Genomic DNA, 27,026 nt, shown 5'->3' with positions numbered 1-27,026 from the left:
TGACTAAGCCGCTTCTGTCGAACCAGAGCAGCGCACCGAAACGCCGTTTACCTTCCCACCAGAGCAGTATCTATTTATCTACTTGCACTTTGACGTGCTTTTGAACTGCTAGGTGGGCAGGAGCTGGGACTGAGCAATGGGAGCTCACCCCGTTGCGGGGATTCGAACCGCCGACCTTTTGATTGGAAAGTCCTAGGCTTTGTGGTTTAACCCACAGCGCCACCCGCATCCCTCGGGTGTAAGCATAATGGAACTTAATAGGACTAACTTCTGAGTAAACATACATAGGATTGTTCTGTGCAAAAGAATAAAAACATTCTGAAGAAAAAGGTTGTATGTTTTAATGTTGGGCCAGGAGTCAGCATTGCTAGGCACCTGAGGAGGTTCACTGCCACCTACACTGTCTGACTGGATGCCACCATTTTGTTTAGCCTTGTGCGTGTATGCTCCGCAATGTGTAGAAGGCCACCTAGGTTCCCCCTTTGGCAGAGGAGGTGCCCATCAGAACCCCTACCCCCCAGACAACAAAGAGGAGCAAGAATAGCATCCACTGGAGGCAGAGAGCTTTGGCAGCTTCTCACCAGTGATGGCAATGAAGAGAACAGGGACTTCTATGGTAGTGACAGGGGAGGAACCGCAACCAGGTAGCTGCAGAGCCCTCTCTGTCTGGGCTCACTGCTGGACTGGCAGTGGTGAAGAGGGAGCTGCTCTCTGGTGGCCCAGAGCAAGGGAGCTACAGCACTGACTTCTGGTGTTCTCCCCTTCGCTGCCCCACAACAAGTGTCTATATGCATGGGTGAGTGCACAAGGTCTCTTGCCCAAAGCCCCCAAACCTGGAGCCAGTCCTGAAATGATGCCCATATGTGGTGCAGTTGTGTGTCTTAGCATTCCTTCCATGGGGGGCGGGGGGTAGAGGAAGGGGAAGTGCCACTTTGAAGCACCTTCTATCAGTGCTTTGAAAACATATATTTAAAATAACACACTAAAGAAAATATGGTGCCCAGTTACTTGAAGGTGCCCTTTTAATTGACCATTTTTTTAATGTAAACTAGTTAATCAAAGTGATTGATCAAATGTGCAATCTTACTCTAAGTAACTATTCTGCATGGGTATAAGTGTCTATGCTACTGAAATATCTCTCCTGCACATTGTCTATACAGAAGCTTGGAATGGCGAACTGCCCATTTGGCCTTAACGGGCAGTGTTACCAGTTGCATGGCACATGCACTGCTCATTGTATCCTCCTTGACAAACCGTTCGTCAAACCAGGAAAACAGTCTCATTCACAGGCTGACTTTCCCAGGCCCATCTCAAGAACACCATTCATGATTTTCCTTTTGGCATAATAATGATTTTCCTTATAGGTCACATGGCAAGCTTCTACCCTGCTTGGTGAGGATGAAGTTCACCAACCACTACTCAGCACTGGCACTCCTTTGGGGAGATTAGAATTGGCAAACAATTATCTGTGGATACAAATGCCATATAAATTCTTACTGATGATCATATTAACTGGCTAAGGAGGGTGGTAGGGTGGGGCAGGTGGCCAGGCTTGTGGAACATAATGAAAGAGCCCTGCTGGATCAGGTGCATCTAGTTCAGCTCCTGGTTCTCAAATTGGCCAAGCAGATGCCTAGGAAAAACCCACAAGCTGGACTTGAGGGCAACAACATCTTCTCTCCACTGATGCTCCCCAGCAGCTGGTATCAGCTTCTCACTCAGGTGGTAGTGCCATCATGGCTGAGAGCCACTGGTAGCCTTACCCTCCCCTTGAATTTGTTTAAGCCCTCTTTGAAAGCTATCTAAGCTGGTAGCCATCATTACATCTTCTGGCAGCAAATCCCATAGCTATAAATATGTACTGTGTGAAGAAGTGCTTCTTTTGGTCTGTCCTGAATGCTCCACTATTCAGCTTTATGGGAACAAGAAACCTGTATGAGACTTTATATGAGTTTTTTGCCAGGTCCCATGGGGCTGCTTTCCCCCACCAGACTTGCACAGTTCTGTCGAGGTTATTTAGAGTCTGAGAAAGTTCACTGAAATATACCAATATACTTTCAATTTCCCCTCACACTTCTGCCTAGTTTTTGTCCTGGATTTATTTCAAACTTCACTGGAGGCAACATTCCACCCTGTGTTTGTCGCATGCAGCACGGCTGGCTGCATTCTGCTGCAGTTTACCTTTTGCCGCAAACTGTGCTATTGGTCTTGCTGTCTGCTGTGGTGAAATTATGTGACTCACATAATTTATGCACTTAATTACATAAAGTATGTTGCTGTTACATTATTCTACCCTGTTCATTTCAATGGAAATAGAGGGAAATGTAATCAATTATGTATCATTTGAGGACTGAAAGCAATAACAACAGCAAATCCCGATGGCATTCGCTGGGTTGATTTCTGTTCAAACATGGGACAAGTAAACAAACATTGGCAAGTCCTGCTCCTTTTTCTGTCGGAAAGCTCTGACATCCCTACTCACACCCCAAAGGACCTGTTGTCTTTAATTCCTTCCCAGCACATATTCCTTCACCAGAACCTGGTAGCTTTAAAACATGGGAGTGGACTGATCTGTTGCAGAATGTCTCTGGTCATCCGACATAGCCTTAGCAGGGCAGTGGGAAGAGGTGAGGCTCTGCTGCCATCAGGGCCTCACCCACCCTGACCTCAAGCAGGTGTGACCCGGCGCCGGAAACAGCTGCATGTGATGCATTTGAGGAAGCTCATGCTGAGGTGGAAGAGGCCTGTGAAGCGAAAAAGCAGGTTGTAGTAGGTGCCAACGGACAGATCCCCTGAGGTGTCTGCATACTTCAGGGCCACCAGCGGCGTGTATAGGGTGTTCGTCTGTGTCCGGAAAGGAGGACGCTCCTTGGCGATGACGTTCACAACAGCCTGAAGGAAGGCAAGGTGGAAAGAGGTTGGTATTTTGATACAGCTCCTTCACATCCCCATCCTAACAACTGCTGCTTTCACGTGTTTGGTCTTCCTTGATTTTGAAGCAGTGATTCTCACATTGTGTGCAGGAGAGGCCGGTGCTAGACAGCAATAGGCAACTATTGTTATTTTTTCATGGACTTTTGGGGAGGTGCCTTTCCATTACATAAAAGGACGAGGAAAACTGGCATATTGAGTCCAGCATTTTGCTCTCGTGGTGGCTAGCTCACAAGCAGTGCATGAGCACAATACCCCCCCCCCCCATGATCCCTAGCAGTTGGTAGTCAGAAGGATACTGCCTTTGACACCTCACTGTTCCACAGTGAGGCAAGAGCGTCAACAGGAGCACTGTCCATGTCAGCCAGAAAATCCCCCAGGCCATGCAAGAATCCAGCAGGTTCCATCAGTCTCAGGGTGGACCATCTTAGTGGTTCCATCACCCTTGCACAGATGAGCATGCAGCCCAAACCTTACCGGGAATTGTGTGGCCACGGCAACTGATTCAAAGCAAGCAGCTCCCCACCCTGCCCCAGCCATCAAGGTCTGCTCTGTGGCAAAGATGAGGTTGAGGGTGTGGCTGATATACTGACGCAGCCTCAGGGTTGTCATGGAGGCCATGATGTCCCAAGCTGACCTGTTTGATTGCAACTCTCTCCCACAAGAAGTTAAACAGGCACTGTCCCTACTGAGTTTCAGATGCTTGGTCAAAACCAGTTTATTTCTGGATGCCTTTGCACCTTGAATGCTTCTTGGATGATTTAAAAAACAAAACTTATTAAAAATATATTTTAAATTATGAGGTTTAAATTTCTGGAAGCTTAATTCATGTTTTAAATCCTGTATGTTGTGTATTTTCTCATAGTATGTCACTTTGAGACTTACATGGTGAAAAGTGAGAAATAAAGTTTAAAAGGAGCAAATAGTAGCCTGAGCTGGATCAAGGCATTTTGCTGTCTGAGGTGAAGAAGATGATGCTCCTCCCAATTCCATGTACAGAAGTCAGGTGGACTGGTGGTTGAATCTTAACTTCAACACTAGGGGCAGGACAACACCCTCCACTGCATCTGACGGGAACAGGGGAACTGAGTGGGACAGGGAAGGCCATGTGTGGCCTGCACAGCTCTGTCCTCCCAACACCTTGCCATCACTCCCCACCATTCAGCATTTGCCACCTGAGGCAGCTGCCTCCCTCTGTCAAATGGGTCTGAGTATGCATTACAGGACAGAGCAGGTATCACGACTGAGCCAGCCCAGCCAGCTTTCAGTGGAGGAAGTAGGTAGGAAGAGAGAGGGTTAACTATCAGAAGAGAGGAGCCTAGCTGAGCACCAACTTCCCCACCCTCAGGAATGCAGATCCACCTAGGATCTGCCCAGGTCTCTCAAGGGGAGGGAAAAGGAGAGGAAGAGAAGATTGACAGGCTGTCTTTTCAGGAAGAAGTTGGAGGGGATCCAATGAGCCCACGGAGGGAGTCCCACTGGGGGAGGGTGTGTGATAGGAGGCGGAAGCAGAAACTTCAGGGTCCAATTTAAGTTGGAGGAAGGAGAGGGACTCAGCACAAGAGTCATCGCAATTCATGATGGCGGCAGCTGGGTTAATGCCGTCTGGCGTTATCTGTGTACTTGGTCAATAAATCACCATTTCTACTTAACTACGCTCCCTGTGCTGGATTCCTGACAGCAGGCTAGAGAAGGAGGGAGCAATGGATGCCAGTGTCAAACACTGGAAGTGGCCAGTTCCTGCTTTGTCTTATGCAAACAACTCAGTCCAGTGAGGTGAAATCTGTCAGGGAGGCTGTAGAAGAACTACTGGCTTTAAAGCTTTCCTACGTCACTCATGAGGGTGACCCCTACCTTAGCCACATACTCAGGGGTTTGGCCCATGGTGGTGAATATCTCATGGGAGGCCGGAAGATAGACCTCCTTGAAGTACCGCACGGTGGCAGCATCGGCTCCTGGGAACTCGGAGCGGGCCACTTCCTCCATCAGTTTCATCTCAAATTCTGTGTTGACTGGGCCAGGCTCTACCATGGAGATGCTGTGTAGAAGAGGGATTGAAAGAGAGCAAGAGAGAGAAAATGAGGCAGCATTTGGGCCTGGGATCTTCACATCAGATGCCTAAAGTTGGAAGGAAATGGCCAGGGCCCCTGTGCCCTTCCCTGCTTAATTGCCCCAGGAAAATTTCCTTGAATTAATGTTCATTTTAGATATATAAAGGCCTCCATGAATGGGACTTAGCTCTGCCATTGAGATCAACATGAGATCTATTATTTATATATACAGTGGTACCTTGGTTTTCAAACATAATCCGTTCCGGAAGTGTGTTCCAAAACCAAGGCACACTTTCCCATAGAAAGTAATGCAAAATGGATGAATCCATTCCAGACTTTTAAAAACAACCCCTAAAACAGCAATTTAACATGAATTTTACTATCTATGTAAGGACTCTATATGGGTTCTTGGATACCCCATAAGGGAAAAGGGCAATTTTTGTTTACTGCATAACGAGACCATTGATCCATAAAATGAAAGCAATAAATAATGTACTGCAGTCACACAATCAATCAGTAGCTGAACTGGGTTCCACACAGTCACACACAAAAAGAGCCACAAAAACAAAAGTGCAAAATAGCAAAAAACAGACAGACCTCAGCGTAAGACTCAACAGGAGGCTGGACTAGATGGGCCACTGGCCTGATCCAGGAGGTGTCATCTTTGTTTTAAACTGTGATTTAATATGGTGTGTGAACTGGGCCCATCTCTGTTTCTATCTGAGTGTACCTTCCCCTAATGTTTCGGGGAAGGACGTTGCTTGTGCAAATCCCTTCCAGTTTCACTAAATTGGGTAGAAGAATTTAAGCTCTTTGAGATCTGCCTTCATGTCGCTCACTCAACTCACAAAATGTTGAATTTGAGGAGTTGCACAGCTAGGCTTTCACAGAAACCTTCCATGGCAAACTTGGAGGCAGCATACACATCATTGAAGGGGACACCTGGTTGGAAAGCAGAAGGGATTTGAGGTGAGCATACCATCATAGCACACTGCTCCACAGGTTGCTACATTCTTGATAAAACAGAAATGGTAAGGCCAGAGCCAGCTACACAAATTTTGCCTTAGCCTTCAACTTGACCAGCCCACCTCCTTGCTCGCCCCACGAAGAGGAAGATGAGCAGCTGTGGTGGAGATAGCTGGCAGTGGTGGTGGAGGGACTGGGGACTATGGGGAGAAACTCTTTCTCACTGTTATGGTTGTCATCCTCTTGCAGCCACTGCAGCTTCTTGCCTTCCTCTTCCTGGGTATTGCAAGGAGGAAGACTTTTCTCTGCCAATAAGTGGACCCTGGCTGGAATGTATGGATTCACTAAGTGTGTGCACAGCCATGACACACCTCTCTCCTTGCTGTTTGGCACCCCTTCCACCTGTCACCTGAGGCATGTGCTTCTCCTGTCCCCCACCTCCTCCTGCATTCAATCCAGGCCTAAGTAACACAGAGGAACAGCTTAACTGGGATGGTACTTAGGAGCTTGAGGAATATTAATGGTTGTGACACTTGGATGTGTTGCACCGAGGAATAAATACAAACTAACTGTCAGGGAACTGACATCAGAGGCACGGGAGAAGGAGAGGGTCTCTGATTCTGCAGGAGAAGGTCCCAGCGCTAGGGGGAGACTCAGCTGGGAAGAAGGGGAAGGGAATAAGTGTAACACCAGGGATCCAGGAGAGCAACGGGCCCAGGAGGTGCAGGGGCTCCAGGACTCTTCGCTGGAAGTTAGTGAGGAGAGCCCAGGCACCCCGCTACCCATGCCCACCCTGCGCAGGAGACTCCTGCGCAGTGAGAGGCGGAGACGCTTGGGCGTCAAACAGCTCTTATGTTGGCAGCGTTTTAAGAAACGCCCACAGACAGATTCTACGAGTGACTAAGGGCAGCCACGCTGAGATGGGCTGTGCAGTCTGGAGGGTTTAACCAGGCAATCTAATGCCCAAACGGGGCAGGATTACGCACGAGTAACTCCCAACCACTACACTAACAATCAAAGCAGGATTGCATATTATATTGGAAAATGTGTGTATGTACCCTAGAACCACATCTGCCAGAACAAAGCAATTTCCAGAACTGAAGATTAGAGCTTCATGACATGCTTAAAAAAAAAAAAAGAAGTCAGATCCTTAATGCTGAAAGTTTGTCACAGATAGGCATAGATCCAGGAAAATGAGACCCAACGTTTCATCTGAGAAAAAGTTCAGATTTCTTTTCTAAATTTTTGAGGTAGAACTTGGTGTTCCAAAACTCATTCCAACTCATTCCTATCTCAAATGAAAGATCCTGCATGCTCCCCATCACTTCTGGGAGTTTCACTACTGCTGACAGAGAACAGATCTGTGGGGCCATGAGGCCTCTTTGGCTACAGAGGTACAGAGCTAAGCCAAGGCTTTGAGGCTGTATCAGTTGGGATATCTTTGCTCTGCTTCCTCCTGCCCTCCCCATTCCGTTCATACCTTGCAATCCCATGACGCTGCTGATCACTACAATGTGTCCTCTCTGTCTTTGCTTCATTTCAGGGAGAACAGCTTTGATCATGCGGATGGCACCAAAGAAGTTGGTCTCAAAGATGCGCTTCATGTCATCGATGGAAATGGACTCTACAGGCCCAACGAGCCCCACACCGGCATTGTTCACTGGGGAACATAAATTATGATATTAAGAAATATCTATGTTCCATTAATCTCCTGCCAGCATAGCTTCCCATCCTGCCAGAGCGTTGTCTGGACAGGAATGGAAGTCCCCACTTTATTTCCACCCCTGGTTTCATCATGCCTCTCCATATTCTCCTCCTAAGAGGAGCTCTTCCCCCGCCCCCCTGCAATGCTCAATCAATGGCTGTCATTTCTTCCTGTGGATTAGCCCAACATTACGTCCTCCAGCTGTTTTGGACTACAACTTCCATGAGTCCCTGCCAGCATGGCCAGCAGAGAGAGATAATGACAAGTGCCATTTAACAATATGTGGGGGGGGGCACCAGGTTGGGGAAGGGATGTTAGAGATAGATGTGTGAATGCTGTAACTCTGTTGTGGACACTTTGTTAGGCCTGAGGACAGGGGATAGAGCCTGGGACAATTAGTATCCCAAGCATGTACTTGGTATACAAAATGGCCTCTCCCCATGGGAAACATCGTGGTTGCTAGGCAACCACAGCATCTCATCATCACAGCTGTACCTAGCAACTGCAAATACAATGCACCCCATTCTTCTTAGACATGACAAAAGGGAGTAGGCCATGACGGATGACAGAGGGCCCATTTTGGACAGAGAGAGAGTGTGTGAATTTGCTGCTGATATATCACAGCCCGGTAGGAACCTCTCAAACTTCCTTTGCAGCTTTCCTACCTGTAGTGTAGTAGAGGGGGATGTCATTGAGGGCAATGACACCATTTACCACAGCACCAGGATAATAGATAGACCCTTCTTATTCTGGCAGTTGAATGCAGTGATAACAGGGCTCTCAGGTTTTACCATTGTTTGTGACAGATTCACACAGAGGAAGTCCTACATTGCGGCTGTCAGCTTATTTTAGTACATTCTCATAAACTAGGTACCATATTATGCCATGTGCTGTGTGTGTGTGTGTGTGCACGCGCATGCCTGCTTATTTATCTAATAAATAACAGAGCTCTCTGGATTTTGACTCTCCTTGGAAGCAAGGCTATGGGCACCATTATCTACTCATTGTTTTACCTCACTTGAAAGTAGTTTCTGTGCTTGTGGAACATACACATTTAAGGATCTGAGAAAGGTCCTGAGCACACTGAACTGAAAACACAAACCAACATGTAAAAATGGGAAACAGAAACAAAAACAATAAGCTATTTTAGTAGGATAGTGGATTGAGCACCCTGATCTACAAACTGGATCAACTGCAGTTAATTTATGCTTTTATTGCTTAGTTGGAATGTGTCCCTGAGCTGTGATAGTATAGTTTGCTCCCTGGGTGAAGGATGTAGCTGTGAGTGCATGTGGCTTTGGTTTCCATGTGTCTTGAATGCAGCCTAAGGTACAAAGATAAGGATCATGTTCCTTGCTCTGCCCATTTTTGGCCTCCAGCTCCACCCACCACATTCATACGCCCTTCTCTCCAAGGGAATGTGGCCCCCAGGCTGAAGAAGCTCCCCCAGCCCCTGCTCTAGAGTGACCAAGAGGGAGAACCAATGACGGGGGGGGGGCATGCGCAGAAAGGAGCAGGCTGGATTCTCAGTGGTGGGGGGGGGGCACCAAGGGCAGGGATCATATTTAGCCTCCTCCCCGCAGCATGCCCCTTTGATTTCTTCTTTGTAAGTGTGTGGCAGACAACCACCCCCATGAGCAGCAGTGAAGTGCTGCGCTTGAGGATGAAAGCTGCAGAGAAGGCAACTCCTGCCTACCAGACGGGCTTCTCCCGTCTTTCTCTTGGGCAGAGAAAATGCCTGCCCTTCAAGAGCTGAATAAAACCTGCTTATGAAACCTGCACGAGTAATTAAGCTTCAGGAGAGAAGATGTGGTGGGGCACGCACTTAATAGAGTAGAAAGCACCCTCGGCTGAATTCCCTTTAGCACCTTCCTTTCCTCACCACAGTAGATCGCTGTCGATGGCGGGCTCATTTTCCTTTGCTTTTTGCCCAGGAGCACCTCTGCCTGGATCTCTCCTGAGCTCCGTAACGGAAGACGGAGATTTTGCTGTGAGGCCAAATGCTTCCACAGCGCTGTTTTGGTGAGCGACCAACAATCCCCTTTCCCCTTAAAAGTCTCCCCGCCCCCAAAACGGAACCCCAACAGAATGGGCATAAAGCGGGGTAGATCACTGCCAGATTTTAATTCTGAAAGTCCCTCAGGAGTTGGCCACCCCTGCCATAGGATAAAGGAGTCCCCCCTGGCTGCACCTTACCCAGAACATCCAGTCGTTTCTCAGGAAGGCTGCTGATGCACTCAGCCACAGACTCATCATTGCAGACATCAAGGCGCTGGATGCTGAGGGTCTTGTTGAGTGTGTCCCCAGCAGCTGCCTCCAGCTTGTCCTTCTTGCGCAGGTCGCGCATGGTGGCAATGACTGGAAGGGAGACAGTGCACAGGAGCATAGCCAAATGTTCTGTGGTGCTGAGATGCATTCAGAGTAGATTGGAGGAACATCATGTCCATGAAAAACTGCCAAAGTGTGCATAGTAATATACATCTAACCCCACAGGTTTAAATTAGTATTCTCAAGTGTGTGTGTGTGTGTGTGTGTGTGTGTATCCAAGAGCTTTGCACTCATTGGACAGAGCACTGAAAACCACCAGCAGCTTTGCTTTTTACTGAGCCATCATGTGGAAAAAAGCCTGTATGCATTTAATCAGATCCCTACAAGGACTAGAGACTTGAATGCATATTAATGAAAACTGAACATCTTGAGAAGAGTGGGTCAGGAACCCTGAAGCTTCTCCAGCTCAGAAAGAACTCAGAGGGGGGAGGGGGGGTCCAGTAGCTCATAGACATGCTCCCCCGCCTCCTCGAAGTCAGCTTGCTGTTACATAGCCTGACACCTGTGTGGCCCAGGGAGCCAATTGGCTAGCTCAGAGGTAGGGAATGTGAGCTTTTTTGCTAGGGGTCAAGAGGGCAATTGAGGATTCATGCATTGTAAGCCGCTTTGGGGTCATGATGCTAAATCCCTCTGTTGTTAATCCCCTCTGTGGAGGGAAGGTGGGGGGAGAGGAATACTTTGCTGCCAAGACTACTAGCAACATGTGTGTGCACTTATGTTTTTCTATGCTTATGCTTGGATTTTATACATGTGGTTTTGTGTGTGCCTCTCTTTGAGAAATAATGATGAGGATAACAAATATCAACCACAAAACACACAGACACACCATGGATGGGGAGTTATGTAACAAGAGCACTTAGCATATATAAAGGGCAGAGGCCCCTCCAGAACCATCCAAAGCTCTTGGGTGTCGAATAGCTCCTGCAAAGCCCACAGGCCCCCAAACCCGGGTCTAAATATGCTGCAGCACACAGCTGTATAATACTTAGCCTTTAGATAACACATCCAGGGGGTTCGGAATGCATCAACCCCAGTTACAGTAATCCTTACCTCAAACTTGCAAGGTATCTTAGTGTTATTACCCACCACCCAAAGTTTGGCAGTTTAGTGGTCAAGGACATACTGGGCATTGCCCTCGGCTCACACCCTTTGGGGAGGGGATATAGCCCAGGGACAGAGCAACGCTTTGGACTCAGAAGTTCTCCATTTCAGTCCCTGGCATCTCTAGTTTTGTTTTTGTTTTTAAAGGACCAGGTAAACAGGTGTGAAGGATGCAAAATGTCTCCCTGTGACTCTGGAATCTGCTGCCAGTAAGAGCAGAGAGAATACTGTGTTAGATGAACAAATAGCCTGACCTGGTGTGAGGCCTGATCCTGTTCCACATTGCAGATGAGGTAAGGAAGGTCAAGGGAGGGTTGTTTGCTTAAGTTCATGTGGAAGGAAGCTGCAAGGCTGACACCCTGATTCATAGCTTTGCTTTATGCTGGCAGGTGAGGATTCTTTGTGCTTTCTCTCATTCTGGCCTCAAATTGCAAAGGGCTAAAGCTTCTTGTTTGGTTTCAAGCAGCATCCTGCATAGCAGAGGCCTACGGTGCTCAATTCAGGTGGATTGGTTTTATTATTATTTTTTAAATCAAGTTTCTGGACCCCACAATTGTAGACAAACAGCTTTAAATGTTGTAATCAGCTTCTTCTCCAGAGCGATCTCGGCCCTGAATGGGAAGCCCGGACTTTGGAAGTCATCGAATCTCCCTTGCTGTATTATATTGTATTGTTTAATTAGTGTTTTTATGGAGCAGTCAAGTAATTTCATTGTCCCCAAAGGGGGCAATGACAATAAAGATATTCTTCTTCTTCTTCTTCTTCTTCTTCTTCTTCTTCTTCTTCTTCTTCTTCTTCTTCTTCTTCTTCTTCTGGCTACCCAGATGAAGCTTTCTTAATCTACCTTGCCCACCTACCTCTTTCCTTTTCAAAGACTCCAATCACCTGCCCCAACAATCTGTCTCCTACTAATATCCTTTAAAATCCTACTCTTCTCCCTCCTGTATTCCAATAGCTAAGAGAGACTGGGGTGAGGGGAGCTAATATCCTCCACACATGTAATTTAATCCAATAGAGCATTTCTCTGTTGTCACAGAATGTAAGGGGGGAAAGGGAATTAGCAAAGAACTCTAGACTCTTTTGGTAATGGTATTTGTGATTGTATTTGCAATCGGAAGTGTGAGCGTTTCATAAGGTTTTTCAGTCTGGGGAGCAAGCACCACAGTGTGTTTATATACGTGCAATGCGATTGCAGGCTGTGTTGACTCACTGCCACCACATGTGATACTTTTCTTGTTGTGTATGATGTATGAGGTGACTGTCACCAGTTTAGATGGCCTTAATAAAGGCTTGTTCAAATTCACGGGGAGGCAGGAATAGGTCTGTTAATGTCTATTGCCCATGATATCAAAATGGAGCCTACATGTATAGGAGCAGTGGACTTTAGAATATAGATTTGGGGGGCTGGACAAGGAGAGGATGGTCATTCCTGCCCTGCCCCTTTTATTGAGCTTCCAGAAACACCAGATTGGCTGCTTCTATAAACAGTATGCTGGACTAGATGAATGTTTTAGCCTGATCTAGCAAGTCTGTCCTTGTGACATTTCTGCCAGTGGGACATGTTGTAGATGCATGCAGTGTGTGTGTGTGTGTGTGAGAGAGAGAGAGAGAGAGAGAGAAGCTGTGTGGTTTTGGAAAGCTGTGCATACTGGGCAAACAATGTTAGTGTCTGCTGTTGAACACACAAGTGTTTGCGTTGCTGCACATATCTGGTGTTTGTGCACATACAAATGTATGTCAGTCCGCCGTGCCTTACCTAACAGAACACTCTCTACCTAATGCCCTTTGGACTCAGCACCTTCCTGATCTAGTTACTTAACTCTGGACTGTGTGAGCAGCACGAGGCTTCTCATTAGGATTCTGTTTCCCATGGCAAGCAAAGAGCAAAGTAGGTGGGACTGGAATGGAGAGGGGGGGCAGAGAAGAGCTGGGCTTTGGTAACATTCTTACCCCCATGTCATGTGTAGTTTGTTATGCAAGTGGCCTTTGGACAGTGTCTGGGTCCAGCCAAACTGCTGGGCAAAGAGGAATGGCTTGTTTCTGCTTAGCCTGTGGAAAATAGGGCAGCAGTGGGTTGGGGGAGATTTGGAGTTGGAGGTGGGAAGTGGGCAAAGGAGTTGGTGGCTGGAAATGTAGCTGCTGGGGGGAAATCCTGGGAAACAGGCAGAGAATATAGCAAAGTTCCTGCAATACCGAAGGGACGTCCGATTGGGTGGGCAGCACAGGCAGGCACATTCCCTGGGCGTGAAGATGCCAGGGTGGGTGTGACGGCATGCTCTAGCTGCCAGACCATAACAGAGCCCTGAGAATAATGGCTGGCTCAAGGGAGAAAAGCAGAGCATGCTGCATTCTTGTAACTCTCTGATGATCACCCTCCCTGGTTCCACAGTCCCTTCCTGCAAGTTGCAGGGCTGAACAGGGCAGAGCTTTGTGGGTACCCCGTTTCCTCCATGTGGGTTTGCTCCTCTGCAAGAGGTCCCACACCAGAGTTTCAGAATTCCAAAAAGAGCGCGCAATCCTCCCCCGAGCAAGTTCCATGCCAACCCCCATAGCGCATGCCCCAGTCTCACCGTGAAATCGCTTGCTTGGGTCCTGCGCCAGTTGCACAGCCATGCGCAGCCCGATGCCCGAGGAGCAGCCGGTGATAAGCACAGTGCGTGGAGCCGCCTTGGCCATGGCTGAGCTGCAGTGAGTGGTGCCCGAAGGGATCAGGGTTGAGAGAATGACAGAGCTCCTCCAGCATGTGACCCAGGGATCAGCTGGAGGCTTGAGCTGGTGACAGGGCTGGGCTGGGCGGGGGAAGCTCTGAGCTCCTTCAGGGCAGATGGCCACCCCTCAAAAACCTGTGACTGCATTTCCCAGGGCTGCATCAGCTGCGCCTATGGAGTTTTCACAGACAAGACCAGCATTTTGCCCTGTTATGTACTCTGGTGGGTCATGACAAACACAGCCAGGCCTGGTGGATGAATAGCTGTCAGATCTTAGGCACCTTAGGAAAACATAAAAACTAGAAACCCTATATGTGCAGGCAGGCATGTTAGTGCACACCTAACATGCATGTGTATTTATAACTGGGTAGTTAAACAATAATCAGAATGAAGACTGATACGGTTAACGTGTGGCTAAAAGAGTGCTCTATTATCCAGGAAGTACCGAGTTTAGTTGGGCAAGCAATGATCTCTCAGTCTTTTGCCTCCAACTGAAATATGGAGGGTAGTAATTCAGATTTGTCTTACATAGTCGTTGATGAGATAATATGTGTAAAGCCTTTAGAACACTCAGAAGACAACAGTTATGATTTACATCTATACAGTTGTTTTTAAAGAGATGTCTTTCTTCAGTTTCCTTCAGTTTTCCAGTCCATGCTACAAATGACATGGGGGAATTCAGTAACATGTTACCAATTTTAAAGCAAAACCAGGGGAATGGTACTAATTACACCAGGTGAATTAATGCAGAAAACAAGGGTGTGACAATAGGTAATGCAAGTCTGGGAGAATCAGGATCCAAGTGAGGGACAGGAATGTGAAGCGATGCTTTATGTCATATGCTTGTATAATATAGGGGTCTAGATCCATTTCTTCCCCTTCTATTTGCCAGGAGGTCATGGCCATCACCTCCTGGCAAATAGAAGGGGAAGAAATGGAGGCAGTGAGAGATTTTACTTTCTTGGGCTCCATGATCACTGCAGATGGTGACAGCAGCCACGAAATTAAAAGACGCCTGCTTCTTGGGAGAACAGCAATGACAAACCTAGACAGCATCTTAAAAAGCAGAGATATCACTTTGCTGACAAAGGTCCATATACTTAAAGCTATGGTTTTCCCAGTAGTGATGTATGGAAATGAGAGCTGGACCATAAAGAAGGCTGATCGCTAACAAATTGATACTTTTGAATTCTGGTGCTGGAGGAGACTCTTAAGAGTCCAATGGATTGCAAGAAGATCAAACCTATCCATTCTTAAGGAAATCTGCCCTGAGTGCTCACTGGAAGGACAGATCGTGAAACTAAGGCTCCAATCCTTTGGCCACCTCATGAGAAGAGAAGACTCCCTGGAAATGATCCTGATGCTGGGAAAGATGGAGGGCACAAGGAGAAGGGGACGACAGAGGACGAGATGGTTGGACAGTGTTCTCGAAACTACGAACATGAGTTTGACCAAACTGCGGGAGGCAGTGGAAGACAGGAGTGCCTGGCGTGCTCTGGTCCAGGGGGTCACGAAGAGTCTAAAGAACAAGATCCTTTGGGCCTGACGTTTGCAGTTTTGTGTTTCTGCAGTTCTGTGTTTCTGATCTCTGTCACTAGATGGCGATATACCCCAACAATGGCTCAGGCCTTGGCAGATGATCAAGATGTTGCTTCACCCCTCTAGGCTGTGCTGGGACCAAACAGGCCCCGCTGAATCAATTAGGGAATTGAAAGGATGTGGTTTTAAAAAATAAAATCGAAAATTCCCTAACAGTTTAAATCTGCCCTTTATTTCAAAATGCTGAATTATTGTGAATTATAACTGCATAGCTTCTGTACATCACTGCATCTGGTCCATGGGGTCACGAAGAGTCGGACACGACTAAACAACTAAACAACTAACTAACTAACTAACTAACTAACTATATATTGATATATTTGATTAACAATACAAATACTGGGTTTTTTAAAGGGGGGAACTTTCTGATTACTTTTACTGCATCTGCAGTATTTGATATGTCTGACCTACTGTAATTAGATTTACCTTACTGTGCAATCTTGCATATATACTCCGAAGCCATTCCCATGGAGTTCAGTGAGATTTGCTTCTGTGTAAATGAGTACAGGATTGCTGCAGTCCCCATGTGCAATTGCAGTTTGTTCCATGCACTCCAGGCTGACAAAGAAAGCCCGAAAGAAATAATGAGAACCCGGACTCTGCTCCTTCATAGGAAGGATTACCTACCTGACAGAAAACAACAGTGAATCTTGTGGCATCTTAAAAGATGAATAAATTAATTAATTATGGCACAAGCTGTTTGAAAAACCAGTCTAGTTTACCAGGGCACGATTTAAAATACAACATGAAAAACTGTTTACAACAAATTACAATCACAAAAATAGGATGTGCCCTAAAATAAATATCTCAGGTACCAAAGGCCAGGGTAAAGATATGCTCATGCTATGGTAAATTGGTTAATTTCTAAGGTGTCACAGGACCTTTTGCTGTTACTGCCACCCCTACTTTAACCCGCTACCAGCCTGTAGTATGATGCCCACTCCCAGACCCCCATCACCCCCCATTCCTTTCCTTTCCCCTCTCCTTCTCTTCTTCCTTCTCTTTCTTTAAATGAACTTAAGACTGCTTTAAAGTTAATAACAATCATCAATGTTGGGATATCACTTTACAGATCTCCAAGTGGCTTCTCACATGGTTTGCACTTCAGCTAGTCATGTGGGATGGTGTCCAATCACCAAGGCTGTAAGATCTAATTGCCAGTCTGGCTGGCATTTGTATGCAGCAGGGCTAGTGAGTTTGGTTTATTGAATTTATGTGTTGCTTCCCAAAACAGACACTCCAGAGCAATTTACAAGAAAAAAACACAGTGGTACAATAGAAGATTCATAAACATAATAAAAACATAATCAGTGTGAAAGCATCTAGCATTGGTGCTGCTCAGACTCCCAGGAATTCAGAAATGTCTTTGCCTGGTGCCAAAAGGATGACAAAGTCCCTGGGAGTGTGTTCTGTAGGTGGGCGGTGCTATCTTCCTTTGGCCTTGACCAACCAAATGAAGGGAAGTGACAGCGGCCCAGGCACAATTTGACTGTATCTCATTAAAGAAGTACGGTAGGTCCTAGCTGTGTGCCGAGGGCTGATGTTTTCAGGGCCGTTACCTACCTTCTGTTGGTTGCACAATGAAGGTGTGCTCACTTCTCATGCAAAATCCACTTGTAAGAGTTGTTCTGTTGAGAAAACACCACATCTTAATAATCAGACTGCCAACTTTCATTATCATGGGTGGTGTAGTCTTCCACTATGTAAAATGGGATTGCAAATGAAGATATTTTGGGGTTTTGGGCAAAAAATTCATATGGCATCAATCTCCCACTAATCAGCATAGTATACAATCCCATGGGAAATTCTTCCCATTGCCTTTGCATCCCTTCCACTCATTTTTGCGGGGAAACATCATCATCATCATCATTAGAATTTATATACTGCCCTCCCCAGGAGGTCTCATCCTACCCCAGACGGTGTCCAGTCTGCATAGCCTGCTGCACAAAATCCACTGTCTGAGTTGCCCCCTCATCTTTCCACATTAGGATTGCCTCTCCACGTTTCCCCCAACTCTTTCACCAGACAATGGGTGTACCTGTTTTCCATTGATGACCTTCCTCCCATCCTACAGAGATGTAGAGTCCCACATATTTTTGAGAAGGGACTTGACTATAAGTTTACCATGAGGGGAGAGGATGAGAGGGCAAGTGGATCTGCCCTATCTCTAGGGTTTGTTGTGGCTGTTCCTTTGCACACCCCCTTCCTTCTCACACCCCCCCCCCACAAGTCCTTGGGGGTGGGAGAATGAGACTGAGTCATCCTGTTGCCTCATGGTATGAATCACTGGCTCAGCTCCGAAATTGTTGACCCAGATTGTTAAGTTCCCAGCAAATATTTACAGCTGTATCTGGAGTAACATCCCTCAGCCCCCAGGCTGGAACCAGCCCAGTCTTCCTGCTGGCCCTGCCTTTATGGCTGCCTCTGCGTGCAAGAGCTTAGTGGGGCCTCTGTCTGGGAAGGAAAGCAGCTTTGTCAAGCTGGTGTGTCCATGTTTCATCACAGGACTGAAAGCAGCGAACAGTCAGCTGTGATGTATTGATCAGGATAGGCAGCACAAAATAATAAAATAAAGGAGCATGTGCCATTTTTTTGCCCAGGCAGAGAAAGGGGAGGGAGCATGTGCCAGCTTACTGCAGGTGTCACCTTGCTCCCAGTACGCCTGCTGCTGCTGGGGTGGGGAAACACGACATGTAATGGCAACAGGGCACGGGGTAAACTGGACTAAAGACTAAGAGAGCATGGTGGGGAACTTGACACAGCATTTCTATTTTCCATGGCAGATACCATCTTGGCTGTGAATCCTGGAAGACCCGCCTTGCAGGTCTTTCCCCTCAGCTACAGAAGACCATCTTGGCTGTCTCTTAGTGCAGACCCAGGGAACTGAGCCTCAGCTTCCACAGCTGCTGCCTGACATGAACTACCATTGGCAGGATTGGCAGCAACAGCAGCAGAGACCACCTGGGCTATCTTTGGAGCTGGAGGAGGAGGAAGAGAGGACAGAGGGTGAAGAAAGAGCTGTGAGTGCTTTCCCCATCCTTTGAACCCCCTTGAAAACACCACAAACTGCTGTACCTAGACCTGTGTGTGGATAATGCAGCTGAATGGGGCACAGCAGTGGGCAGCCTGAGGAAGGACCACCCACCTTGGGCCTGCCCATAAAAGTCTAGATGGGTGATGTCCACTGTGTCCAGGAACTCTTCTCATTGTGGGCTTTCTGTGGGTGAGCTGAGTTGGTTTGGTCCCTGGGTGAGAACCCAGAGGCTGAGGGAAGGTGTGTGTTAGGTGTGTTAGAAGGGAAAAGAATTGTTATTGATTTATATAAATGAGTAACTTTGTATTAATGTAACATTTTTATATGTAACAATGTACTTTTGTAATATTTTGCTTAAGTTGTCTGTTGTTGCTTCTGTTTTCTGTACATTCCTTAGATATATATTTAATATATTACCGTAAGTGGTATAAAAATTAAATAATAAATAAACATTTAGTGACTCCTGCAGGGCTGCTCACATTGCTGGATTCTGAAAATGCACTCAGGAATTCAGAGCAGAAGTAACTGGGACTGGTTGCAACCCTCCATCTAGGACACATGCTCTCCCTCGCTGGTCGGAAGAGAGGTGATTTCTGATTGGGCCTGTTTGGCAACAGGGACATTGGACAGGACAGCCCTTTGGCTTCAAGGGACACTATGTTCCTCTGACCCTGTGCCTAGAAGAGTAGCCTGATCGGTAGATATTAAGCAAGCCTGAAACTGGAATAATTGGCGGGAAAAGCTTTCTTTCTCTACAAAATTTCTATTTTAGGAGACTGCTGCTTAAAAGCACAGGAGCAGGGTCTGTCTGTGGTGGGAATCCTACTGGGGTCTTCTAATCTCATAATCTTATTCCCGGGGGGGGGGCTGTTTTATTGGCTGTTGGTGACGCATTCACCCTGTGGCAAATGCAGCAGTGATAATAATAATAATAATAATAAATTTTATTTATATCCCGCCCTCCCCAGCCGAAGCTGGGCTCAGGGCGGCTAACAACAATCAAAATAGCTCAACATTCTAAAACATTCATTATAAAATTAATTAAATCAAATTAAAATCAAATTAATGGCAACCATCAAGCAAAATTTTGTGCAGATTGCCAGAGGAGGAGGTCAGGCTGTGCCCTGACAAAAGGCCTGGTGGAACAGCTCTGTCTTGCAGGCCCTGCGGAAGGATGTCAGGTCCTGCAGGGCCCTAGTCTCTTGTGACAGAGCGTTCCACCAGATTGGAGCCGCGGCCGAGAAGGCCCTGGCTCTAGTTGAGGCCAGCCTAACCTCTCTGAGGCCTGGGATCTTTAGGGTGTTTTTATTTGCAGACCGTAAATTTCTCTGTGGGACATACCAGGAGAGGCGGTCCCGTAGGTACGAGGGTCCTAGGCCGTATAGGGCTTTAAAGGTTAAAACCAGCACCTTAAACCTGATCCTGTACTCCACCGGGAGCCAGTGCAGCTGGTACAGCACCGGATGGATATGATCTCGCAGCGAAGACCCCGTAAGGAGTCTCGCCGCGGCATTCTGCACCCGCTGGAGTTTCTGGGTCGGTCTCAAGGGCAGCCCCACATAGAGCGAGTTACAATAATCCAGTCTGGAGGTGACCGTCGCATGGATCACAGTGGCTAGGTCAGGGCGAGAGAGATAAGGAGCCAACTGCTTAGCCTGGCGGAGATGAAAAAATGCCACCTTTGTTATAGCTGTAATCTGTGCCTCCATAGAGAGGGAGGTATCGAAGATTACACCCAAACTCTTCACGGATGATGCTGGCACTAATTGCACCCCCGCAAGAGACGGGAGTTGCCCCCTCAATCCCATATCGCTCCGTCCCAGCCAGAGGACCTCTGTCTTCGAAGGATTTAACTTCAACCGGCTCCCACGTAACCATCCAGCCACAGCTTCCAAGCATCTGATCAGTGTGTCTGGGGCCGAGTCAGGATGGCCATCCATCAACAGATAGAGTTGGGTGTCATCGGCATACTGATGGCAACCCAGCCCAAAACTCCGGACAAGCTGGGCGAGGGGGCGCATAAAGATGTTAAAAAGCATCGGAGAGAGAATCGCACCCTGAGGCACTCCACACACCAAGGAGTGGCACGATGACAATTCCCCCCCAAGCGCCACCCTCTGTCCCCGACCGGAGAGATGTGATGCCTTATGCACTCACATCCTGATTGCGGGTTTCTCTAAAGCCACCTGAACACCACGCTGCACTGAATGTTGGTCTGATCCAGCAGGACTCTTCATCTAGTCACTTCTTCAGTGACTAGTGGGGTGCCACAGGGTTCTGTCTTGGGCCCGGTCTTATTCAACATCTTTATCAACGACTTGGATGATGGACTCAAGGGCATCCTGATCAAATTTGCAGATGACACCAAACTGGGAGGGGTGGCTAACACCCCAGAGGACAGGATCACACTTCAAAACGACCTTGACTGATTAGAGAACTGGGCAAAAATAAACAAGATGAATTTTAACAGGGAGAAATGTAAAGTATTGCACTTGGGCAAAAAAAATGAGAGGCACAAATACAAGATGGGTGACACCTGGCTTGAGAGCAGTACATGTGAAAAGGATCTAGGAGTCTTGGTTGACCACAAACTTGACATGAGCCAACAGTGTGACGCGGCAGCTAAAAAAGCCAATGCAATTCTGGGCTGCATCAATAGGAGTATAGCATCTAGATCAAGGGAAGTAATAGTGCCACTGTATTCTGCTCTGGTCAGACCACACCTGGAGTACTGTGTCCAGTTCTGGGCACCACAATTCAAGAAGGACACTGACAAACTGGAACGTGTCCAGAGGAGGGCAACCAAAATGGTCAAAGGCCTGGAAACGATGCCTTATGAGGAACGGCTAAGGGAGCTGGGCATGTTTAGCCTGGAGAAGAGGAGGTTAAGGGGTGATATGATAGCCATGTTCAAATATATAAAAGGATGTCACATAGAGGAGGGAGAAAGGTTGTTTTCTGCTGCTCCGGAGAAGCGGACACGGAGCAATGGATCCAAACTACAAGAAAGAAGATTCCACCTAAACATTAGGAAGAACTTCCTGACAGTAAGAGCTGTTTGACAGTGGAATTTGCTGCCAAGGAGTGTGGTGGAGTCTCCGACTTTGGAGGTCTTTAAGCAGAGGCTTGACAACCATATGTCAGGAGTGCTCTGATGGTGTTTCCTGCTTGGCAGGGGGTTGGACTCGATGGCCCTTGTGGTCTCTTCCAACTCTATGATTCTATGATTCTATGATTCTATGATCTGTCCTGACGCTGCTGGGACTGAGGCCAATGCAAGAGTGATTGTGTGGGATTATGTGTCATGTTTGTTTGCCTTAAAGGAATATGAGCAGAGCCGAAGATATATGAGCAGAGCTGAGCTGCAACTGCCCCGAGCTACTGCAGCTGAAATGATATGACACTTGATAACATATTCATCAACACAGCGATATTAGGAGTTGTGTGTGATGGATAGAAGGAGCCAAGAAGCATTGTGAGTTGTTGATTGAGAGGTGGGGTAGGTGGAGGAAGAGGAGGTCCCCATGACTTCCGAGCTCAGGCCCCATAACTCAGCACAGCCTCCCTGACTAGAAAACTGCCTGATGCTGCAAATCCTCCTGCTGGCATCTCCCTTTGGGTGCCCCATCCTGAGGGAACAGAATAAGGAGGAGAGGGCTGCATTGCATAGCTCTCATTCCCCAGCTTCCCTGGCCCTGCGTCCTGACATGCCTGGGCTCCCAGGGGCTTTCCTAGCCTTCTCCATCTGCAAGTTGAATGCAGGCACTTGCACCTCCACCAGTATCCCACCCCCACCCCCAATAAAGGCATTCAACTGTACCACCTCCACTACCCTGACCTGGAAGAAGCAGGCGCGCACACGGCGAGTGCTCCTGTTTCTGGGCGCTCATTCTAAGTGGAAATGCAAGCACTGCTAGGGGAGTGACGCGCCCTTTGCTGGCCTCCGGTCCTCGCAAATGCCCAACCTGACACCCTCCAGAGCCAGCCTGACCTCCCTGTACATAGCCTCAATCTGAACACCACCCAGCTGCAGTGTAGAAATCCAATAAAGGATGCTAATAATAAAGTGGGAATTATCAGGTGTGTGTGTGTGCTGAGTGAAGGGGCATTTGTATGTGCGTGTGAGAGAGAGACAGACAGAGGCAGAGACAGCGTTAACATGCTGTTCCTGCTGAGTAAAGTCAGGGCGCGCTCCCTTCCCCGCTCCTCAACTCTTAGCCGTCCGAGGGAGCGCGCTGCGTCCGGCTCAGGGAAGCCCCTTCGTGTCCCCTCCCGCCGGGGCGCCTGCCGGGCGCGATCGGGGGCGGGCGCGGGGCGGGGCCGGCGCGTCTCTCCCGCCCCTCTCTGGCCGCGGCGCTGCCTGCGCGCCTCCCCGCGGAGTCTGCGAGCGGAGCAGGGAAGCGCCCTGTGCGATCCCGGCGCCGAGCGAGGATGGCACAGCTGGCGAGGCGCCTGATCTGCTTGCTGGCCCTCCTGTGGCGCGGACTTCCCCGGACGGGGGCAGGTAAGGGGCGCCGGGTGCTAGAGGGAGGCTAAGCGGGAGGGCGTCTGGGCTGCGCTCCGGGGGCCTCTTACGCGCAGCGCCGAGCGCGCGTCGGACAACGCGATCTAAACGAGCCGGACCGAAGTGGCCCCTCCAGCTCCGTATTGTCCACCCAGGCAGCCAGCAGCTCCCCCCGGGGTTTCAGGCAAGGGACGTTCCCAGCCCGCTGGGGGGAAGCCGGGCACTGAACGCGGCACGTCCTGCGTGGAAAACAGGCGCTCATCCACGGAGCCCCTTCAGTTTGAAGAATGGACGTGCATTTAAAAGAATGGCTTCCAGCAACGCCTTGGGGCAGTCCAGGTTTTTGCGGGCTGCCTGTGCCAGTGCGTTTGTCACACTGTTTGAGTGTGATAGCTCAAGCTGAGAGCAGGAGACACTTCATTTCAGGGTCCTGGGTTCGAGCCTCACACTGGATTCCTGCATTGCAGGGGGTGGACTAGATGACCCTTGTGGTCCCTCCCTTCCAACAATATATCCCTTCCTACGATATATTATTCTATTATCTCCCTATTCCATGGCGCCTCCTTCCACCCCATCACCAGCCACCTGTTCCACAGGTGAGCCAGCAGAGAGCCCTGCGCCGTTTGAGGGGTTCCCGCAGGCATGTGAGGATGTGTGGATTTTAGGTATTCACAGGCATCGGAGACCCAGGACACCTCCCTCCGAAAATCCATGCAGGGGAAACCGTCTCGGAGTAAAGCAGAAGTCCCCCCCCCCCTCCCAAGCCCCACCGAGATGACGGAGGGACCACAGCGAGGGCCATTTATCCCGCGCACATTCATTCCGGGAGAGTCCTCTGTCGAGGGAGGCTTATCTCCCTCGTGTTTTGGCTGGTGCAAAGGAGGGAGGCGCCACCTGCCAGTATGAATCCAATTCCTACCTCCGTGTTTGCCTCCCTTTCCAAGCTGCAATGCACATAATCCCAGGGCGCACCCAGGGTGCTTGCCCACAGTATGATGATGCTAAATATTTATATATAACTTTTTAGTGTTCAAAGTATTCAGTTAGAAAATTTGGTTGGTTAAAAAAGAAAATACAATTTGACTTTAAAGGTGCCACAATTAATAGGGCCAGTGGATTTTTAATGAACACATTATCATTTTTAGTACAAGTGCTTATGAATGCCTCTTCTAAGATGCTGCCTGATGCTGGCATGTGCATTTGTGTCTAAATACAAAGAAAGTGTGATTCTTGCTTCAGAAACTATCCAATGTTAATACATACAAATATAATTGATGGATTAACCAACCTTAATTTAACATAATGCATACTATTGATTGATTAAAATGTATTTAATAGAGTTGCAGTCCTAATGTTATCCCATCATTGTGGACCTCCAGACCTTCTCGGTAGTAACATATACTTAAAATACCTTGATCCCAAACACTCATTTAGCATTTTGAGCCTACAGAGCATGCTCCATCCTCTGCTCCAAAGAACAGCATCCCTCAAAATATTTTCTTTTTGTGCTTCTGCAAACAGTGTGGCTCTCTCAAGCCTGTTGTTAGCTCCAACTTGTGCATGGATGGCACTGGTGTGGCTACAGAAGGACCAGCACATTGTGAACAGATCATTATTAGTACATATAGATGGTGCCTGCAACAAACTGTTGCAGTTGTGAAGTGCTCATGCTCATAATTCCAGCCATTTCCATATAAATCAGATCACTTTCCCAAGGCCACACCTTAAGCTTCATTGTGTTAGGCTACATTGTTCTTATGCAATTCATGCTTAAAATATGACTTGTAGCAAGTAGAATGCATACTTTAAAATATATGTTGGTACACATGCATGCCATGGAGAACTTTTGCAGCTATCATGCAAATGGCTGCAGGATTGTATTGGAAATAGCAAGGTCCATAAATTTAAAGTTGCTCAGAATACAGGGGGCAGGTTATAAAATGAGACTTGTTAAATACCTTAAAATATCTTGTTAAATATCTTCACCACTTGTGTTAAGTTTGGTAGTTTTAGATTCTGGACTTAATGGTTTTCTGTGGGCTATGTGTGTGGGCGGGTGGGGTGGGATTCCCTTTTAGATGATGCAGTAAGTCAGCCCTGCTGTGTTTGGGGGTGGGGTGAGTAGGGCCCTGGACTTCTGCCCCCAACCAAGTTCTGCCCTGATCCTCAATTGCCCCCAGTTTGTTTGTTGGTTCCATTTAAATTGCTAGTGTTGATCTGTAAAGACCCACACAGCTGAGGACTGAGGTTGTGCTCCTGCATGAACCAGCCAGTTTGCTGTGTTCACCGTCTAAGTCCCTGCTCTCTGTGTATCCCTGCCTTGGGGAGTGAGGCACGTAGTTGCCAGCAGCAGGATATTTCCTCTTGTGAAATTCCTTCCTTGGAGGTATTAGGCTGGTTGCTTACTCTTCTTTCTATTAGCATCAACTTAAAATATATTTTGATTGCATGAGTGTTTGGTGGGTGATTGCATAGAAATTGTGTCCCTGCCCTATTATTTCTACCTGCTGCATAGTTCTGCTATCTATCTATCTATCTATCTATCTATCTATCTATCTATCCATCTATCTCTCTATCCATCTATCTCTCTATCTCTCTATCTCTCTAATCTATCTTTGTTATTTAAGGCCAGCCTTATGTGTATGTTTATAAAAATGTGTTATATTTTCCCCCAAATTGCATTTCTTAATTCTTATGTCAGCTGCCATGAAGATTGCTGTGTAGAAAAGGTGAGGGGTGAGAAGTGTTTGTTAATGAAATGAAATAAGTTAATAAGCAGGAATCTATGAACCACAGAACCACCAGTGTTCCTAAGATCTTACTTAAAGATGGGCTGGAGGAAGAAGGCTTGCAAGGGAGATTGGATGGGGCTCCAGGGTGTGTGGGGCAAGCTGTGCAGTTTGCCTTTCTCACAGCCACCCATGAAGATGAATAACACAGACAGGCACCCACAGCGAGGGGCTTAGATAAACACTGTGCAGCAAAGTACACACTCTTGTATCTACCCTGCGTAGAAGGCGACCCTCACACACAAAGAGATGGGCAAATACAGATGGGAAATGGACACATTTGAATAATGTTCTCTCTGTATCTCTCACACACACATGCACACACAAATCTTCAAGTGTACATTTCTTGATATTTATTTACTTACTTATTTTCATTGCTTATTTAGAGCAACTACTTTTCTCCTTAGAACAACCCGGCCAAACCTCAGAGTGACAAGCAATGCTACGATCACATTGTTTTTGCACCAGTTTCTCATAGAAAAGGAGTTTTATGGCATCTGCTTACCCCAGTGTAAGTAGCTATCTAAGGAGACCTACCTTACAAACTATGCTTGTTAGTTTGTTTAGATCAGGGGTAGGGTACCTGGTTGGCCATAGATCTTTATCTCCCCACCAGCTCCTGTGGGCCAACTCACCTGTCAAAGTTGACTTGTGGGGGGAGGGATCTACTTTATCAGCATGTACCCCACAGGGAACTCTCTGGCAAAGTGGCATCCCATAGGACTGAACCCTGCCCTTCACCCATCAGCTGATTGCACCCTGTGGTTTGGGGAAAGTGGTCTTGTGGACCAACTTGGACCCTCTGGTGTCCCAAATTGTCCCACGGACTGGAGGTTCCCCACCCCTTGTTTAAATTTATACTCTGCCCTTTAGATACACCATTGTGATTATGCCTTAAGTTACATAGCCACTCTATAAAGACAGTATCCATATAAAGCAGATAAACAAAACTTTAAAAACCTGTTTGGGGTGAAGAATATTGTTCCCTGGCAGCCTTGCTGTGGAGAACATTCCAAAACTTGGGGGGAGGGGAGGGTGTTGTCACCACTGAAAAGGCCCTTTTCCTGGTAGCCACCCACCACACCTCAGATGACATGGTAAGCTGGAAAAGGGCTTCTGAGTTTGGACAGGCACTGGTGGAGTCTGGCCACTTCCACATACTGTGACCCCTTGAACAGCTTTGAAAGTTAGGAGCAGCCCTTGAAACTGGGCTCAGAAATGCAGCAGAAGCCAGTGCAGCTGAAAAAGCTCCACCACAAAGTGCTTGTTGTGCCTCTAGCAGTCTAGCATCTGTATTCTGAACTATTGTA

The 27,026-nt window shown here is 47.7% G+C and overlaps 2 protein-coding genes and 2 long non-coding RNA genes across 6 annotated transcripts in view; 2 read left to right on the top strand and 2 right to left on the bottom strand.

Moving 5' to 3' along the window:
* Positions 1–1,004: 1,004 nt before the first annotated feature.
* On the bottom strand, positions 1,005–13,821 carry RDH8 (retinol dehydrogenase 8). Its single transcript, XM_082213295.1, has 6 exons — positions 13,653–13,821; positions 9,850–10,011; positions 7,429–7,608; positions 5,831–5,924; positions 4,786–4,969; positions 1,005–2,892 (listed from the first exon to the last, which is right to left on the bottom strand). Exons 1-6 carry the CDS (start codon positions 13,756–13,758, stop codon positions 2,668–2,670), a joined length of 951 nt encoding a protein of 316 aa, XP_082069421.1. The 5' UTR covers positions 13,759–13,821; the 3' UTR covers positions 1,005–2,667.
* LOC309526920 lies at positions 8,009–18,875 on the top strand. The gene is made up of 2 exons (XR_014217024.1): positions 8,009–8,281; positions 18,173–18,875. It is a non-coding gene; the product is annotated as an uncharacterized lncRNA (long non-coding RNA).
* On the bottom strand, positions 15,743–17,514 carry LOC309526921. The gene is made up of 3 exons (XR_014217025.1): positions 17,428–17,514; positions 16,953–17,017; positions 15,743–15,947 (listed from the first exon to the last, which is right to left on the bottom strand). It is a non-coding gene; the product is annotated as an uncharacterized lncRNA (long non-coding RNA).
* A 3,916-nt stretch (positions 18,876–22,791) lies between the features above and the next one.
* COL5A3 (collagen type V alpha 3 chain) overlaps positions 22,792–27,026 on the top strand; it is a 126,566-nt gene continuing 122,331 nt past the window's right edge. For all 3 annotated transcript variants that reach the window (XM_082207721.1, XM_082207720.1, XM_082207724.1), the window contains exon 1: positions 22,792–22,927. In XM_082207721.1, the coding sequence (XP_082063847.1) occupies positions 22,855–22,927 (73 nt within the window). In that variant the 5' untranslated portion in view covers positions 22,792–22,854. The remainder of the gene's footprint in view (positions 22,928–27,026) is intronic.

The sequence above is a fragment of the Podarcis vaucheri genome (assembly GCF_965113315.1).
Source record: "Podarcis vaucheri genome assembly, chromosome: 2".
NCBI classification, from domain to species: domain Eukaryota; kingdom Metazoa; phylum Chordata; class Lepidosauria; order Squamata; family Lacertidae; genus Podarcis; species Podarcis vaucheri.
This window is presented reverse-complemented; position numbering and strand designations above follow the sequence as displayed.

Excerpts from the sequence above, each read along its gene's own strand:
- RDH8 (XM_082213295.1), bottom strand. The coding sequence starts at position 13,758 with ATGGCCAAGGCGGCTCCACGCACTGTGCTTATCACCGGCTGCTCCTCG. Across the intron at positions 5,925-7,428 it reads CAGCGTCATGGGATTGCAAG|GTGTCCCCTTCAATGATGTG; the intron begins GTATGAACGGAA and ends CTTTCCAACCAG. Across the intron at positions 4,970-5,830 it reads CTCCTCAAATTCAACATTTT|CATCTCCATGGTAGAGCCTG; the intron begins GTGAGTTGAGTG and ends TCTTCTACACAG.